Below are 20,501 nucleotides of genomic sequence, written 5' to 3'. Positions count from 1 at the left end.
CAGAAAATATTTGGAAATGATATATCTGACTAAGGACTAGTATACTATAATAGATTACAAAAAGAATTCTCAAAACTCAGTAGTAAAAAGAACAAACAACCCAATTCAAATATGGGCAAACGACCACGAAGAGACATTTCACCAAAAAAGATACACAGATGGCAAATAAGCACATGAAAAGATGTCCAACATCATTTGTCATCAGGGAAATGTGGCTACCCATTGATGACAATGACTAAAATAAAATGAGGCAACACCAAATGCTGGCAAGGATGTGGAGAAACTCGATCACTCACGCGCTGCTGTTGGAAATGTAAAATTGTACAGCGACTCTGGAAAGTGATTTCTCAGTTTCTTTAAGAAAATGGACAAACATGCGACTATCATAATGTTAAGCCCATCAATTCCACTCCCTGGCAATCTCTGGAAAATTATGCTCAGTGAAAAAAGCCAATCCTGAAAGTTTATATATTATTCCATTCACATAAAATTGCTGAAATGACAAAATAACGGAAATAGAGAACAGATTAGCGGTTGCTTAAGAAGGGGATGGGGTGAGAGGAAAGCGGGCGTGGCTAGAAAAAAGCCTCAGGAGTGATCTTCGTGGTGACGGAAATGTTCTGTAGTTTGACTCTATTAACATCAGTATCCTGGTTAGTGGTACTGTGCTGGAGTTACCAGTAGAGGAAACCGGGTTAAAGGCACATGTGATTTCTGCATTATTATGTTTTTACAAACATACGTGGATCTACAATTAACCCAAAATAAAAGGTTTAATTTAAAAAAAAATGGAAATGGAAATTTCTGCACACGAATTAAAGAATCTAAACCCAAAAGAAAGAAGCCTTTTGTAAGAAGGCAAACACTTACCTAAATAGTGTATCTGACAAGCCTAGACTCTGGTGGGCAAAGGAATGGACCTGACACAGATTGAGTAACTTTAATGGTATAGGGAGTGGAGCCGTTAACGACATGGGCTGGCATGACAAGTTAGAATCTGGAGGATCCTAAAATGGAGAGTTATTTGTCCCCCACACATTAGATTGCCTTCGTGGGGCATTTACTGAGGGTACCGCAGTGCAGCAGGCTGAGAACAGGGCTATAAAAGCAATGAAACATGTCTGCAGTCTCAGAGTTCATAGATCCTGAAGTCCTGCTAGTGTAAAGAACCTAAGAAAGACACAAAACTGATCTCTGACCCTTATGATATCTGAAAACAGAAGCGAGGTGAAAGGAACTAAAGCAGCAACCTCACCCGGACAAATTCTACTACTAATTTATTAGCCTCACTGCAGCTTCCTGAAAAGGAAAGAACACTGGTTCGCTTTCAATGGTTTTTTTATATGTTATTTAGAGCACAGTAAAAAATGTAAGACACGTAAAGAAGCAGGATAACATGAATAAGAGGAAAACAATCAAAAGGAAACCCACACAGCAGAACCACAGATGTTAGAACCATTAGAGCAGAAAAGAACTTTAAAATGGCAATTTTTAAATACATAGGAAAAGATGTACAAATTAGATGCAATATAAAATTTAAGAGAAACAGAAACTCTAAAAGAGCAAGCGGAAAAGTTAAAAATACAATGAATGAAATTAAGAAATCTAAGCCCTATTCAAAGGCTGAGTGCAGTGGCTCACGCCTGTAATCCCAGCATTTTGAGAGGTTAGTGGATCACCTCCCGAGGTTAGGGGTTCGAGACAGCCTGGCCAATGTGGTGAAACCCCACCTCTACTAAAAATAAAAAAATAAAAAAAATTAGCCGGTCGTGGTGGCACATGCTTGTAGTCCCAGCAACTCGGGAGGCTGAGGCAGGAGAATCACTTGAACCCAGGAGGTAGAGGTTGCGGTGAGCCAAGATCACACCACTGCATACCAGCCTGGGTGACAAGAGCGAGACTCCGTCTCAGGACAAAAAAAAAAAAAAAAAAAGTCTAGGACCTTTTCAAGCAATTAGGTAATTTTAAATGCACTATATTCCATATGTAAGAATTTTTAAAATATATTAAATAAAAATGATCCCATTCTTCGGTCACATGCCTCCCCCACACATCTCTAATCCCTCAACCACGGCAAAGACTACTAGACGATCACAGCACTTTCAACTTGTCATCAGAATTCTTAGCAAAGACCTCTAGACACCAACATCAATAAGAGGTGGCATAGGAAACAAAACCTGTTTGATTTAGTCAAAACGTAGGTTGCCTTAATCACAGTGCTTAGGAAGAAATGTAAAGTCACCATTTTGTAATGAAGCAGAGGACTAGGTGAACTTATAAACTGAAAGTGTGTCATTGATTCCTGCCTCCCACTTTGTCCTATTAAACAAAAACTTTCTGGTAAGGGCTCTACAATATGAATTAAAAATCCTACCTCCCAGGTATATATTTGAGAGAAATTAGTGGATATGTACACAAAAGGATTTGTACAAAATGTTTTACGCAGCTTTCTTCATAACAACCAAAAAGTAGAAATAATTCAAATTCCCACAATGGAATATTACACAGCAATAAAAAGGAACAAGCTACCAGCAGGCACAGTAACACAGATGCTGAGTAAAAGAAGCCACAGTTAATCATATACACTGAATGATCACATTTATATGAAGTTCAAACCTAATCTACAGTGATGTGAGTTTAAAAAAAAAAAAAAAAGATTATCTCTGCGGAGGGCGGACTGTCTTGGAAAGAGCTAATGGGAGTCTTTCTGGAGTCCTGGAAATGTTTTGTGTCTTTATATGGACAGTGATTACAGTTATAAAAAGGCATCAAGCTACATACTTAGATTTGTGCACTTCACACAGAAAAAATGATGATGATGAAAATAACCGGTTGTGAGGTACAATATCTGCAAATGGCCAGTAAACAAGAATCTTTGGGAATTATTAGATGTTAAGATACTACTGAACAGGAAGAATGGTGCTAATAAAGAAAGCATATTTTCTTTAATTACATGCTAGCTTTATTTGGCATTCTGTTTATGTGTCCTATAAACACTGTTGAAAATGATTCTTTTTAGATATATCCTCTGCACTAGATCAGAAGTTCATTTAGGGTAGAGATTAGCAAACATTGTCTGTAAAAGGCTAAAGAGTAAGTATTTTCAGCTTTGCAGGCCACATGGTCACTGCTGCAACTCCCCGATTCTGCCACTGTAGCACTAAAGCAGCCATACAAGGTAAGTAAATGAGTGAGTGTGGCCCAATCTGGCCCCACTGGCCATAGTTTGACAACTCCTGATCTAAAGAAGAACTACAACAGTCTTTGTTTTCCATGTTCATCTTCTATGGTACTTCATATAGAGTAGGCACTCAGCAAAGCAAAGCTAAAAGGAATCTTTAAAATCATCTCTTCTAATCCCTCCACTCACAGCGAAAAACATGAATCAGAGGTTAAAATTTGCTCAACAGTACCACTGTTTAAAGCAGTGCCTCGCCAGGCATAGTGGTTCATGTCTGTAATCCCAGCACTTTGGGAGGCCGAGGCAGGCGGCTCACCTGAGGTCGGGAGTTTGAGACCAGCCTGACCAACATGGAGAAACCCTGTCTCTACTAAAAATACAAAATTAGCCGGGCATGGTGGCACATGCCTGTAATCCCAGCTACTAGGGAGGCTGAGGCAGGAGATTCGCTTGAACCTGGGAGATGGAGGTTGCAGTGAGCTGAGATCGTGCCATTGTACTCCAGCCTGGGCAACAAGAGCAAAACTCCGTCTCCAAAAAAAAAAAAAAAGCAGTGCCTCATTTTAATAAACATGCAAGGACTTTTAAGTGATTTAAATTCCAATTTTTTTTGCATGTAAAACATAAGTTTCAAAATTTCAGACATTTTACATAGCATAAACTAAAAATAATTATTTTAGAAAAATGTATCTTTACCTACAGTTTGGTTATAAGTTATCAAGACAAATTTTGAGTCACATAACCATAAGGGATCAATCTAGGAAGTACTAAAACCTCACCATCTAAAATGAGGAGCTAAGACTAAACGAAAGTTTCTCCAGGACTCAAGTTTTTCTAAAAGCCAAAATGGCGATGAATATATTTAATAGTAGTTAGCACTATTAGGAAACACTTGACTATAACTTAATAACTCAATTATAAGGAAAACTGTTTACATAATTATACTGCAACGTAGTTAATATGATATACACTAAAAAATTCTATTACAGGTTACTGAACATTTTTACATGGCAGCCAATCAATCAGCCAACAGTAGAGGGCAGCATTTCTATTCACTATTAAAATTAAACTTAAAAAATTTGAAGTCAAAAAAATCTAAAAAACCTGAAATATCTGCACTGAGACTTTCTTTTAAAATACTTAATACTCCTTTCAAAGTTTCTAACATACAATTTTAATACAACCTACAAGTAAAATTGCCCTAATATAAATATGAATAGCTGTTTTACCCAAAAGAGTCAAATTTTGCATTCATAATTCCCAAACTGATAAACCAAAACAATTCAACAGTTCTCTGGTGACCTAATCCCTAAAACTCGATCAGTTATAGAGTTAAAACAATTATTTGCTGGGCGCCAGCTGGTATAACAAACACCCCCACATATGGGCATATATTTTCTTTACCCATAGAAAGAATCACCAAAAGAATCATGAACTTTCGGCAACTACAGATTCAGGGAACTGTTTCAGAAGACAAGGCAAAGCATCACTCTAAAATCTAAAATAAAGGCAGCAAAAAGAGGTTGATAAAGCAGAAACAGGTGTGGGTAAAAGCATCTTTCAAGCTCCACCTCTTTCATAATCCTTTTATTCCTATCTCCAGCTTGCCTTAATGAAACACCTGAACGTAAAACCACCCACACCTCTAATAAAGAAAACTATAACACTAGTCACAAGAGGCAAAGAAGAAGAACTCTAAAAGAGAGAAAAGAGTAAGACATTCAGAAAAGACTGTTCCGTACAGCCAGGAAGCTGTATTTTACTATTTAATAAAAATTATTAAAAAGATCTGCTAACAATTAGTGAAGCCTTACTATGTGTTGGTCATCGTTTCACATACTTGACAGGCATTACTAGCTCAAGTAATCTTTAACAACGCTTATATAGATACCATTATTTTCCCCCACGTTACAGATGAAGAAACTGAAGCCTAGAAGGAATATTAAGCAATCTGTCTAATCACCAAAATAAGTAGCATAGCTATTAGTCATAAACTTTCATCAACCAAAGTTTCAGGGAACTGTCTCAGAAGACCAGGAATTAGCACAGCTCTATAATCTACTTTTATTATTAGTTTTGAAATAAGAAGCAACTAGTCCCAAGCAAGTATTGGGACGAGAACCTCGACAATCTCCAGAGCCTGAGCTTTTGCCTATTACTCTTTATTCTGCTCATTCTAAGTGGAACAACTTCAGTTGAGTGAATGCCACAGAAATCACAATACGGGGAATTTAAAAAGTGAGTGACAAACTATGGAAAATGAAAGCCTCAGTTATCCTCTGTCTGACTGCACAAGGGTGAGCAAAAAACAGGGTAGCACTCGAAAGCAACCCCTAATATTTCAACTCAGCAGGTCCCCAGTGAGGTGAACACCAGATGAATATTGACAGGATAATAAAAATTAAGAAAAAGGTACAATAGTTAGAATTCAAACAACAGGCCAGGCGCAGTGGCTCACACCTGTATTCCCAACACTGTGGCAGGCCAAGGCGGGCAGATCACCTGAGGTCAGGAGTTCAAGACCAGCCTGGCCAACATAGTGAAACCTAGTCTCTACCAATAATACAAAAATGAGCCGGGCATGGTGGCGGATGCCTGTAATACCAGCTACTCAGGAGGCTGAGGCAGGAGAATCGCTTGAACCCGGGAGGTGGAGGTTGCACTGAGCTGAGATCACACCATTGCACTCCAGCCTGGGCGACAGAACAAGATTCAGTCACAAGACAAAAAAAATAATAAAACAATATACTATGGAAATTTCAAAGAAACCCAATCACTGTGGATAAGACTAGGAGCTATAATAAGCCCTTTCTAAACAGAAATAAAGAGACAATTTAATTAAAATATATTTAGGCTGGGCACAAGGGCTCACGCCTGTAATTCCAGCACTTTGGGAGGCCGAGGCGGGCGAATCACGAGATCGGGAGATCCAGACCATCCTGGCTAACATGGTGAAACCCCGTCTCTACTAAAAATACAAAAAATTAGCCAGACGCAGTGGTGGGCACCTATAGTCCCAGCTACTCGGGAGGCTGAGGCAGGAGAATGGCGTGAACCCAGAAGGCGGAGCTTGCAGTGAGCCGAGATTGCGCCACTGCATTTTATATAAAGTAAGATATTTTAACTGGAAAAATAGTCTGAAGGTGATTAACTTGTGGAAATTTTCACAGTATTTATCAAAATATTAGAAATTTTTACATCTTTATTATTAGAGATTCCTCACCTAAAGAATCATGGTTATACCTAGAGATTAAGCATCCAGCATATCATTTTAAGAGGAAAAAAATATAAATAATCCAAATGTTAACTGATTAAATATTCAAATCAAGAAGTCATTATAAAAGCTATAGGAAAACATTCAATGATATGCTAAGGATTTTCAAAATATATTAAATACAAATGATCCCATCTTCTGCCAAGTCTCCCGCCTATCTCCAATCTCAGCCATGGCAAAGACTACCAATGGATCACAGCACACCCTTTCCTGTAACCTGCTATCGGAATTCTCAACACAGATCTCTGGGCATCCAACATCAGCCAGAGTTGGCATCAGAAATAAACCCATCCGATTTAGTCAAAAGGTAGGTCTGACTCAGACAACGGTTAGTCATGGAGCAAAGGGCTAGGAAAACTAACGAAACCAGTTAAAATAAGTCTTTGATTCCTCTCTCTTACCTTCTCCTATTAACAAAAACCCACTGGTAAGGACCACAGGAAATAATTTAAAACTCTGCCTCCCAGGATAGGGAATCGAGAAGACTACTGCCTAGTCTCCAGTGGTGAGTCACACTAGCAGCAGGGAAGGTGTATGAGATAAACTTATCCAGCTCTCCTGCCTCGCTCTACTGGGTGGAAACATTCCTCATTGTGTACTACTTTAAATTTAGAGGGTGTCCCTAAAGCCCAAATGCTTTTTTCTTGGACTAGATAAATTGATTCTAAAGTGTATACCGAAAAATAAACAAGAATCTTGTTTTTTTTTTTTTTGGTTTTTTTTTTTTTTTAAGAAAAGCTCTAAGACAGAGAAGCAATGATAGAGGATAACCCTATTAGATGTTAAAGTATACTATATAAAGCTTCAGTAAGTAAAGAACTGTCAATCTGGTTCATGAACAGACAGACTAGTGAAACACAGAATCAAATATCCAGAAATATACCCAAATACACATGAGAACTTATTATTTGTCAAAAGGTAGCATCTCAATTCAGAGGAGGCAAATAAATACAGACTTCTTAATAAAATGACATTGGGGCCGGGCATCGTGGCTCACGCCTGTAATCCCAGCACTTTGGGAGGCTGAGGTGGGTGGATCACAGGGTCAGGAAATCGAGACCATCCTGGCTAACATGGTGAAACCCCATCTCTACTAAAAGTACAAAAAATTAGCCGGGCGTGGTGGCGGGCACCTGTAATCCCAGCTACTCAGGAGGCTGAGGCAGGAGAATGGCGTGAACCTGGGAGGTGGAGCTTGCAGTGAGCTGAGATGGCACCACTGCACTCCAGCCTGGGCGACAGAGCGGAACTCCGTCTCAAAAAAGAAAAAAAAAAAAAAGACATTGGAACGATGGGTACCTATCTGGAAAAATATTACACTGGTTACACAACTAACACTACGCATCAGGATAAACCGAAAATGGTCCAGAGATTTAAAAGTGAAATCCTACATAAAGTAACCAAAAGAAAACCTGGGTGACTTCTTTTTAATTCTGGAATGTGTAAGGTCTTACTATGACCCAAATGCAGAAGCTAGCCAAGAGGGGAAAGAAAAAAGAGGAGAGAAGAAGATGAGAGGGGAGAGAAGAAGGAGGGGAAGAGAAGAGAAGCACTGATAACACCATAAATAAAAAAATGACAAAGTGCGGGATTAAAAAAACTGCAACTGACATCAGAGACAAAAGCTAATCTCCCTGACAGATACTGAGCTCCCAGCAACTGAGATGAAAAAGACCAACATCCCAATAGAAAAAAATATGTAATAAACCATGTTTAAATATGTAGAAGAAATGAAAATTAAAACTATACTTATATGCCATTTCTCATTAAGCAAATTGGCAAAAACATAAAATGTGAAAACACATTCTGTCAATAAAGTTGCAGGGAAAGATTCTCAAACACGGCCGGTGGAAATACAAAATGGCACAACTCCTATGGAGGGGAATCTGACAACAGGTAACAAAATTACATCTGCATATACTCTGTGAACCAGTTATCCCATACCATACAGAAATGCCTGCAAAAATATAAAATGGCATACATACAAAGTTGTTCACTGAAGTAGCTTATAAGTGTAAAAGATGAGAAAGAAATTTACTGTCCAGCAAAAATACATTTATATTGTCTTAGTCTATTTGTGCTACTATAACAAAATACCACAGACTAGGTAATTCATAAACAATAACAATTTATTTCTCAGGTTTCTGGAGGCAGCGAAGACCAAGACCAAGACACTGGCAAGACCAGCGTCTGGCGAGGGCTGCTTCTGCTTCCAAAATGGCACTTTGCTGCTGCACTCTCCAGAGAAGAACACTTATTTCCTCACACAGCAAAGGGTGAAAGAGCCCTCCCTTCTGCCTCAAGCCCTTTTCATAAGGGCACTAATCCTACTTGTGACTTAATCATCTCTCAATGGCCACAACATCTCAACACTGTCACACTGGGGATTAAGTTTCAACATGATTTCTGGAGGGGACACCATCATTCACACCATAGCATATATCTTTCGAACATTTTGAGCTTTTTTTTTCCTGATATACAGTATTAGGTATGGATCCAACTTTCATCTTTTTCCAATGGAACTGGTTGTTACAGGTCAGTCAGTTATTTATTATTTGCAGACGGAGTCTCACTATGTCACCCAGGCTGGAGCGCAGTGGCGTGATCTTGGCTGGCTGCAACTTCTGCCTCCTGGGTTCAAGTGACTCTTGTGCCTCAGCCTCCTGAGTAGCTGGGATTACAGGCATGCGCCACCACGCCCGGCTAGTTTTTCTATTTTTAGTGGAGACAAGGTTTCATCATGTTGGCCAGGCTAGTCTCAAACTCCTAACCTCAGGTGATCTGCCTGCCTCAGCCTCCCAAAGTGCTAGGATTACAAATGTGAGCCACTGTGCCCAGCCAGGTCATTTATTTAAAATGGCTAATAAACTATGGTACATCCATATGATCAAATATATTTCTGTAAAAATGGATGAGGAAAAGCTCTATGTATTAAAATGGAGAGACCTTCAGGATACTGCAAGTAAAGCCACCAAGAGGCAAAATATTATATAAAACACATTACTTATTGTGTAAGGAAAGACAGAAATAAAAGCATTCTTATTTACTTGTATTTGTATAAATACTAGAAAGATAAACAGAAACTAACAAAGAATAGTTTCCTATAGGAGTTGGGGGGAAGATATAGAAGTGAGACATATCGACATAAACTTTCATATGATAGTTTTGATTTTTAAATTATGTGAGTTTATTATCTACTCAAAAATTGTTTAAAATATAAGTGAAGAGTTGGCTGGTTTGTGGGAATGGCTGTTATAGACTAATAACTTAAGTCTATTTAAATTAATTAAAGTTAAAATTCAGCTTCTCTGTCAAACTAGCCACTCCGTTTCAAGTGCCAGTGGACAGGACAGCAAAGATAGACAACATTTCCATCACTATATGAAGTTCTACTGGACAGTGCTAAAGTTGAGTCTACAGACAGAAGCACACCCGATAAAATGAAAAAGGATTCAGTCTCCCATATAAGCCAGAAACAAATATACAACAAAGTCAACAGATCAACCAAATATTTAAGTTAAATATCGGTCAAATATTTATGTGTTGAGACATGATGACATACTACCTTTCCACCATAAACTAGGAAATACATGGAAAAACAATAAGAGGATAAGCCACTTTCTCGATCTGTTTGAATGCATTATAAATACAGAATAATAGATAAATGTTAATGATGATATTCCAGGATGTCAATCTATAACCATATTCAAAATGGGACTTTAAATGCATTAAAAACTAAAATACTTTTTAATCCATAAATTTCTACCATCTGCTCCAAAGCTTCATTCTTTTAACAATTAGTGAACTTACTAAGTATCTACTATGTATCAGGCACGTGGTCAGTCACCAGGGATATCATGGAGAACAAAAGCTTGACTTTTTTCTAACACTTACGGGCCAATGAGAGACACATACATTCCTGAAGGATCGCACAAATAAGCAGCACGCTGTGCGGCATGAAGGAAGGAGAAAGTGCACACTCACAGAAGCAGAGGAACCTAACGTAACGGGGATCACAGGGTTTCCCTGAGGAAGCAGTCTACAAACTGGAATCTGAAGGGTAAGATTTGGCCTAAAAAGCTTCCAAAGAGAGGAAACTATTCTGCCTAAAGATCTCAAAGCATCTCGGAGGCTGAAGTGGGAGGATTACTTGAGCCCAGGAAGCGGAGGCTGCAGTGAGCCAAGATCACGCCACTGCACTCCAGCCTGGGTGACAGAGCAAGACCCTGTCTGGGGTGGGAAAGATCTCAAACTCAAAGCGAAGGAAACACCTCACGAGACCTAAAAAAAGTTCTGTTAACAAAAATAATGAAAACCTGGTCTGCAGCTTCTAAAATATATGGATTGCCAATTCCTTAATTGGAAGAGATGCTCAAGACTGTACATACCTCAAACACTGCCCTAATGGCACTTAACATGGACTCCATGGTTTTGGAAAATAAGTTCAATAATAAAAAAATTTAACAACTGGCACTGAGTGTAAGAGAATCTCCTGAAATATGAATGTTTATTTTCTCTTTTCTTAATTAAGGACATACACGAAAAATATTTTTCTTTTCAGGTTTTTCTCCTGCTACCTAAACTGCTAAACAACCCTAAAATGAAGAGAGATAGAGAACACCCCTTTTCTGTTTAGCTGATCAGCAAGCAGTATAACAAAAGATGGAGAAAGATATGATCCTACTACCAGAAATTCTGGTACTAAAGTTATGCAACTCTCAGAAGTTACTTGACAGCTGGGAATCCTCCACGCTAAAGAACACGAATGCCCTCAGCTGCAGTTTAAGCAGAGTGCTTTATTGCTAACATAAGAAAATATACCATATATAACAATAATCCTAAATCACTCTTGTTGGGCCTTTTATGCTCTGAGTTAATTTTCCTACAGTGATTACAAGCCTGACGAAAATGACACTTCTCTGCCTGGCCTCTAACAATATTAACTCCACCTCAACGGACATGTTTGCAAAGCAGCTAGCTAAGAACCAAGAACTTACAAACACAAAAATAAATCTCTCTTAGACACTATGTGGAAAAGCACAAAATACTGTATCCAAGCTGATTAAAGTACATAACAATGTATATAAGTGTACGAACAAAAATCAGAAATGCTGCCATGGTAGGAATGCTCACTAGCGTCTTTCTGTCCTACAAAATATCTAAATCCAGAAGAGTATTTTTTTTTTTAATTCAAAGAGAAGTACATTTTCATTTTCACTAAAAGACAAAACAAAACAAACATTACACTTGGGTTTAAAACATATTAATCAGAAAAGGAATGTAGAGCTATTTATGACAGTCTTAAATTAGTAAATGGAGACCAAGACTTGGCAGCTCAGTAGCAGTGATGATTTAGTCATCACATCTCACAACCTTGTCATTTGCAAACGTTTTAAAATAAGAGTCTTCATTGTGAAGAACATATAGTTGGGGGGGGGGGGGGGACAACCAAAAAACTAATCATCATTGCTTTAGCTCAACCCACATGCCTGTACTTAAGGGTATCCATGGAAGCAATGATGCAGCGTGCCTACCTAGTTCACCATGCCTACACAAGTGGGAAAGAGGGGAGGCGGATGATGAAAAAAATTTCACTTGGAAAGGTGTTTTAGTATTAACATGATAAAATTACATCAACTACACTGTCAGACTTTTAAAACACATATAAAACCACAAAGCTCTGTAAGACCAGAAAAGGGAGAGAAGAACAAGGGATGGGGTACACACTGCAGCCTTTAGTTGAAAAGAAAATCAAGAATTTTGCTCTTCCTGCTAGAACCATTGGTTAAATATGTTCAAAGGGTTTATTTCTAATAACAGAATAAATTATTTTAATTAGCTTTTTCAAAAGCAACTACAAACAATGTTTTAGGCTTCTAATTTCCAACCTACATCCTTCTCTATTTTTGCTTTAACAGTTACATAATAAAAATTTATAAATACTTTAGGATAATGATTACATCTAATTTTTTTAAGCAAAATAGACCCTCTTTTGCTAAAAAAGAGTCAATGCAAAAAAAGTCTAAGTCTATCAAGGAAGATGGAGCAGAGAGAGGAGATAGATCATTTCAAATAACCTTGCCATAATATTGGAAATAAAACCAAAGTGAATGAAATGATGAAAGGTAAATCACAGGGGAGAACCAACACAGACAACCACGAAAGAAATCTAGAGAGGGAAAAAGCAGCAACAACCCTGTTTTCCAGGCTTCTGTGCCCTTCAAACATTCAGTAAGAATATTTCAACAAGACAATTACCTAGAGGCACAGAGAAGACATCTCCTTATAAACAGGATGGAAACAGACAATGGGCATGTCTGTATCCGATCAGAAACTACTGTTCGAACTAGAACTCTGTGAGCAACAAGAAAAGAAAACTAATTTCCATCAATTTTCCTGCTTTTCCTCTTATGAAAAATAATTCACTATACAGGAAGAGTAATAGCCTATTTTTAGAATTTACAAATTTACCTACTCTTTTATTACTAAACATAATTTTAAAATCTCAACAAGTTTGTCTAGCAATCACTATGAGACATTGTTAAGTGCATAGGAATAAAAAAGGTAAATTATTCCATATTTTAAAAACCAATGGATAAATTTTAAATGTAAGCACACTGAATGTATAATAACACCATCACACAATGTCTGCAAACTGGTGCTCAAAAATAAAAGAAGCCAAACTTAGAGATTAAGTGAAGCATGCTGCACTTTGAAGACAATGAGCAAAACAGACTTCAAAACAAGTACTCTGAAAGAGTGCTTGTACAAGTCTAATCATTTTAAATCAAAATCAACATCTTTCTAAAGGCAACACAATCAGCACCTGACTATTTTCCTCTTCTTAAAAATACAAAAAATTAACTATAATTATAATAGATGGAAGAGTCCAGAAAATGTTCTCAAGATGAGTTATACTTTCAACTAGCATGGCATGTTGGGACACAAAATAAAGAGGAGGGGAATAACTCTGAGAATATATTTAGAAGATTTAAATATAATCAAGGCTTTACAGACCTTTGCTGTTGGGAGAAAGGCTTCCTGAAAATCTCAGGGAAAAAAATATCTGTGTAACACATTTTAGCTATCTAAAACACATTTCAAAAGATTGCCTTTTCTAAAGGATATAAACTAAGCATCACAGGGATTCACATATCTATTTTCAAATGTATGACAATGGTTACACCTTATTTTTAAAATACACTGAACAAAGGGTCTCTCACATCTGTCACTAACAATGAAATACAGAAAAGCATATTATATCTTACCTTTGTGGTGACAATGCACAGGCAATCCATTACTCTACGATTACAATATTTTATACATAAAGCAAAACTATTTTAAGTTGCCTAGTTGAACAAAAAATGTAAATAAAAATAAAGTTGTGAGATAAAATCATAAATGAAAAAGTTATAACTGTAACTATATCTCTCCAGGATCCATTCTTAGAGATAGCAATTTTTCTACTATCTAAAATACAAGAAACCAGAGTCTGTCACGTGCCCTACAATCTTCTTTATGTAATCTGTATCTGAAGAACTTGAAATTATCCCACAAAACACTGTGGAAGATGTCAGGGTTTATTCCACAAGAGTCCACTGCTTCTTCAGAGGCTGTTTCATTAATCCCTCTTTTCAAGATATGAGGTTGACAGGAAGTCATCTGATGAAATGCTCCACAAAGAGGCTTCCCTGATATAAATTTAAATCTGCTTCTCCTTGTTAGCTACAGTTTGGATACTCAAATGACAACTACCAAAAAAAAAAAATCACTAAAAATATGCAGGCAAACATTTCTTCCACTAAACCATTTCAGCAACTGCAGCCTGCAAAGTAATGACTTTCTCGAGCAGTAATGAATGGAATATTCCATGTGGTTTTTTTGAGAAGGGGAGCAGGAAAAACAAAACACAGTAATTTAAAATATTATCTCTAAATCTTGCCTTTCTTTTCTTTGCTAAAAAAGTGAATAAATAACATTTTACCAACAAAGGCAAATTTTAACTTTATTGCCTTACTAAATCCATTTCACTGATCCCCCACACACCAAAAAAACCACCACAAAAAGATAGTTAGAACTATGTAACCTTTCAAACTCAAGAAGTCTTCGTTTTTAAGTCAACTAACTTTGTGAATTCCTGTCCTGTCTCCAAGATCATTAGGACTGGAGCTAGACAGGCTAACGGGGGACACGGCAGAGGGATATGCAACTGGCCTTCAGTATCATAAGCTTCCAGCCACACTCCCCTACACAAATGCCATAGGAAGGTTAGCCACATGTGCCTGTAGTCCTAGCTACTTGGGAGGCTGAAACTGGACAATGGCTTGAGCTCAGGAGTTTGAGGATGCAGTGAAGCTGTAATTGCACTACTGCACTCCAGCCTGGGCAACAGAGCGAGACCCCTGTCTGTAAAAAAACTTTAAAATCCAAAAAAATTTCTAAAAAATTTTCAATGCATAGTATCATTTGCAATTTTTGTCCACAAAGTTTCCTCATAGTTTACAGATACTATGAATGACCTCAAGTTCAAACAACTGAACTGTTCCTACTTGTCTCTTATACCCTATTCCTCCTCCTAACATTTCCAATACACAGGGACTGCACCAACAACTTACAGACTAAACCACATTTCACTGTAAGGGTTATGAAAAGGAGTTAATACATATATACCATTTGGTAGAACCTATCAAATAGTAAGCATTATCAATGTTGTTATTACTATTATTAGTATGTATCAGATCACAGTCTTTTATTTAAAGCCTAACAGGATATACTTGAGACAGGCCCAATGGGACCTTACCTTACTTTATATAATGGGGCTGTTATGTGAGGATTAAATAATATACACAGGGCACTTAGAATAATGCTGACATGTTAAGTCAATAGTGGCAATAAATAGGGCAACAGTGCTCAATAAATGCCAGCTACAGCTATATATCTATTGTGGTATAATACAAAATATATTCAGTCTTTGTTTCTGTCACAGAGTGCCTAAAACTCTTGGAAATTCCTAGTAATGGGAAGGTCTTTTTTTATTCATGACAAGCCCTTTGGATAACAGCTAATGCTCATGAGGTCACTTAAAGTGAGACCCCTAGAAAGCCTCAGGATAAGGAAAGACCACAGGATCAGAGGGGTGGGACTTTCAGCTCCACCCACCAACCTCAAGAAGGGCAGGGGTTGGGGGGCTGGAGATCAAGCTCTATAAAAACTCTTAACAACGTGGGATGTGCTTTTGGGTTGGCAAAGGCATGCTGGGAAGGCTGAGAACTCCAACTTTACCAGGATAGAAGCTCCTGCACTTGGGACCCTTCTGCCAAATTCATCAAAATTGCCAAGCACGTAAAGAAGCAAGGAAACACAATCCAGAGAAGAGGGGGGAAAAAAAATATCAATCAATAAAAACTGACCCAGAAATGACACATAATAGAAATCAGCAGACAAAAACATTTTAAAAGTTACTTTAACTCTGTCCCTTATGTTTATGAAGATAGAGAAAAGCTTGAGTGTGTTAATGAGACAAAAATGAAACTACTGAGACCCAGTCTGGTGGTAAACATGTGTAGCCCCAGGTACTTGGGAGGCTGAGGCAATAGGACTGCTCGAACCCAGGAGGCTGAGGATGCAGTGGGCCATGACTCCATTACTGCACTGCAGCCTGGGTGATGCAGCGAGACCTTGTCTCCAAAAAGAGGGACAGGGAGAGGAGAAGAGAAGAGAAACTAAATCAAGCTTCTAGGGCTAAATTGTCTGAAATGAAAAACCGACTGAGACTTAATAGTAGACTAGATACTTCAGAAGATTAATGAACTTGAAGACTTAGTAACGGAAATTGTCTAAAACTTAACATACCAACGAAAAAGACTGAAAAAAGATTAATCGTATCAGTGAACTGTAGACAAAGTCAATCAAACCAATATACATGTAATTGGAATCCCTGAAAGCAAAGGGGAGGGAAGAGAAAAAATATTTGTAGAAATAATTGGTGAAAACCGTCTAAAAACTAGGTAAAAACTATAAACCCACAGATCCAAGAAACTCAATGAATCCCAAGCACAAGAAAGGTACAGAAAACTGTAACGATAAACAGTACACGTGAGTGACAAGCACCAAATTCAAGACAAAGGTTAATTCTGGGGAACAAGGCAGGAGAATGTCATTACAGTGGAAAACACAAGATACTTCAACTATACTTACACTATTTTATCTTCTTAAGGTACTAGTAAATACATGGATATTTATAATATTCACTACAGTTTCTCCATGATTAAAATATTTAAAAAAAAAAAAAAACACAAAATGAAGGAAAACCAACAGGGCAAACAGTTGCCAAGAAGATAAAAAATTTTCCAAAGCAGAGAGTAGACAGTAGCAAATGCCACCAAAAAATCGATAACATATGCGAACAGCTTCTGTTATGCCCTTGATCCTTTTCTCTTTTGGAATCTCATTCTCCCTTCATACAATGTCTATAATCTCTTTTTCTATCTTGGGCCTCTGTTCCCTTCTTTATCTTATAAATGTAATATGTTCAAAGATGCCATTAGGAAAAAGGGAGAAAAAAGGACTTCTTCGTAAGACCCTATAGCATTCCTTCTCTTCTTAGCTAATCTTCTTGAAAACGTAGTTTGCCTTTTCTTCTTCCTTTTCTTCTCATTCCCAATATTCTGTAACCCAGCTTCTGACCCTCCTTCTCCACATTAACTGTTCTCTTTTTCCCTTTATTTACTTTAAAAAAAATTATCTAACTACACAGATAATTCAGGCACACCTTAAACACACTTATAAAGACAGATGAATAATGTTGAAAGTCTCTTTTGTATTATTTTCCCGAGATAACCTCTTTTAACCATTTGTATGTATTTGTTCAGCTAATCCTATATGTTTATTATTACTTAGGGTCCTACTGAGAAGTACCTTTTTCTTTTTGTCTGTTTTTCTAATGAAATCTTTGAATATATTTACAGGATAAAATAAAGAGGGGAACAGAGGCCCAAGACAGAGAAAGAGGTTACAGATATTCCATAATGAAAAAGAATGAGATTCTAAAAGAAAAAGGGATTAAGAGCATAACAGAAGCTGTTAGTATTTGTTCTCTGATATGACTTCCACATAATTGAAAACATATAAAGTTAGGAAATTTTGCAATAAACACACATCACTTTGGAAATCCAAAAAACAGGAGTGGGGAGGAGGTTTAGGAGCACATGAGATATCACTGTTCTAACACTAAAAATAGTCATAAGTGCAGATACAGATATAGAGCAATCAAGATTATTTAAATGATGAGTTACTGAAAATGTCACATAATCAAAACACGTAATTCAAAACTAATTGGGGGTGTCTTCTTGGAACACATAGATCTAACCAATGTGACGTACTTAAGCTTTCACACAGACTTTTATTTTCTCAGTAACTGTGTAATGTTTTGCTGAGTTTTCTCCTAGATTAACAGCTTTCTCTTTTTTTTGGCATAATATGACAGTTGTTCCCCTTCTCTTACAACATTTCTTTTTTTGGAGACAGGGTCTTGCTCTGTTGCCCAGGCTGGAAATGCAGTGGACTGATCAAAGCTCACTGCAGCCTTGACCTCCTGGGCTCAAGCAATTCTCCCACTTCATACTCCCAAGTAGCTGGGACTACAGGCATGAGCCACCAACCACGCCTTTTTTTTTTTTTTTGGTAGGGATAGGGTCTCCCTATGCTGCCCAGGCTGATCTATACTAAATTTACAGAAACATGTTTTTCTTTCTTCAGTAATAAATGTCGTCTTCTGGAATACCTCCAGAAGTACCTGCCTGAGGCCGTTTTACAGTTAACTTTTTTCTAAAATAAGTAGAAGTACACCTATAAAACAACTACTAAAAGTATAGTACATAAACTAGTAACATAATTGTTAATATTTATTAAGTATTATGTACTGTACCTAATTATACGTGCTCTGCTTTTACATGACTGGCAGAACAGGTTTTTTACACCAGCATCACCACAAACACCTGACATGCGCTGGACGACAATGCTATGACAGTGATGAAGTCACTAGGAGACACACAGCTCTCAGCTGGATTATAACCTGAAGGGATCCTACTTCACATGGTCTGTGACTGGCCAACACATCATCATACCACATATTACTGTATTTCTACAGCTTTTTTTAAAAAAATAAACTTGCCTATTACATTTCTATCTCTATTAAAATTAGTTCTTTCTCTCCTTATTTTAACTTTATTGCAATATTTTCCTTTGTCTAGGTAGTAAGTACAACTGCCAAGAAAGCTATTAAACAAACACAGAAACATCCGTCTTGAAGCCTGAAGTTCTCATCATTTTTCTATAGGGTAATACCACAAGGTTGGGCAGTACCAACACCCCTGAATGACAGTCTGATAAATTCTAAAGTAAACACAGTATAAGCTCCACATATTAAGAACCAAAATCTGGCTCACCTCATGTATGTTAGGAGGCTATAGCAAGAATGAATTCATGCTCCTCTGACATCCCAAATTACTGCAATGTATGTGATATACCTTTTAAAATTATGCTATTTGAAAAATGATATGGTTATTATTTTAATCCATTCCTGTGGAACACATGAGTCTAAGAAAGGAAGACAAAACGTATTCATTTTAAAATATTAATGCAAAATATTGTATTAATATTTTACAATATTAATATTTTAAAATCAATACAATATGTGCTTTCTTCTCACGCAGTATTTCTCAAATTTTATTTTACCAGTTCTGGGGCAAAAGGCTAAAGTTGGAAGAATGTGTCACCTGCCTGTCCACTTTCTTACCTCTCAAAAATAACACCTCAAAGAAAAAGCAACCCCTAGGAATAGAAAAATGGAAACCATCGCTTGCATGGATTCTAGTTCAGGGGCAGTGAAAACTCAAAATAAACTTGGGAAAATTGCTGGAAGGCAAGGACATGCTTGACTAGCAGAGCATATCCGAAGAAAACAGATACCCCTTCAAGTGATTCGTCTAGTCAAATACGAAGTAATATCAGCATCCAAACTTAAATGTATGTAAACATTTAGTCAATAAAAATTTCTCCGTATACGGTGATAACTCTGTAAAGAGAGAGATCCAGAAAAAGGGCAAACTTCGCAATCTCTGGAGGGGATTATCACATAAACTACTCAAATAACTGATCATTCAAAGAAAGTAATGTAAACTTTAGCCTGTCTTTTTAGAAGGAACAGAAGTTCATCCCTAGTTGATGAAGAAAAAGAGTGTTATAGAAGAATGTCAACTAATAAATACAAATGGAATGATAAAATTGGGGAGAAAAATCACATTTTGAAACCTTAAATGTAGCGATTTGGCAATGATCAGCAATGGGTGGAACTGACTCACTACAAGGTGCCAAAGTACATCCCCACACAAACTTCATAGTATCAACAAGAAAAACGTACCTTTCCTGTGGAAGATCTGGAGGTCCCCACCTTTAAGCAATCCAACTCGACACCACAAGAGCAACAACCCAACACTGTGTGCTTCCTGATGATGCAATACGAAACACAACACTGCGTATCACTATGAAGTCTGCTTACCAAAAGCGAGTCTAATCAACCTTTACACCTAACTTCCTCTTACCAGAGATACAAGACTTAGTGGAATGAGTTAAATAACACGAGGAAACGAATTAGACAAATAAAGAATGTGTGACAGTCTGTAAAACAACTGGCATGGTCTCTTCAAAAAGGTAATGTCATTTAAAGCAGGGAAAAGAAGATAAGGAAGACGATTCTACTAGATGACAAAAGACTAGAGACACTGCACCAGATGTGGTATGTGTACTCCCAACCCATTCCAACAGTCGCCTCCAGATCTTCACACTTATCTTTCATCCTGAGCAGCCTCAGCAACACTTTGGGCCTGTGGCCCCCAGTCCACATCTCCTCCTCTCACCCTCCTCCCTTGGGGCTTTCCTGATAACCACAACACCGGACACTACTATCACCTACATTGACAAATCCACAACCCTAAAGTGTGGGGGAACTGCCACCTACTAGAAGCCAGTAGATAAATTCTTTCTCTT

The 20,501-nt window shown here is 37.5% G+C and overlaps 1 protein-coding gene across 32 annotated transcripts in view; it reads right to left on the bottom strand.

Moving 5' to 3' along the window:
* DLG1 (discs large MAGUK scaffold protein 1) overlaps positions 1–20,501 on the bottom strand; it is a 279,291-nt gene that overhangs the window by 230,043 nt on the left and 28,747 nt on the right. The window contains exon 1 of one of the 32 annotated variants that reach the window (XM_009201998.4): positions 13,724–14,767. The exons of 30 other annotated variants lie outside the window; for them this stretch is intronic. In XM_009201998.4, the coding sequence (XP_009200262.1) occupies positions 13,724–13,753 (30 nt within the window). In that variant the 5' untranslated portion in view covers positions 13,754–14,767. Of the gene's footprint in view, positions 1–13,723; positions 14,768–20,501 lie in introns of those variants that run through there. One more of the 32 variants, XM_021935058.2, reaches the window with a different exon arrangement.

Source organism: Papio anubis, chromosome 2 (genome assembly GCF_008728515.1).
Source record: "Papio anubis isolate 15944 chromosome 2, Panubis1.0, whole genome shotgun sequence".
Taxonomy (NCBI): domain Eukaryota; kingdom Metazoa; phylum Chordata; class Mammalia; order Primates; family Cercopithecidae; genus Papio; species Papio anubis.
The sequence above is the reverse complement of the archived record's forward strand: the minus strand, read 5'-3'. Positions and strand labels throughout refer to the sequence as shown.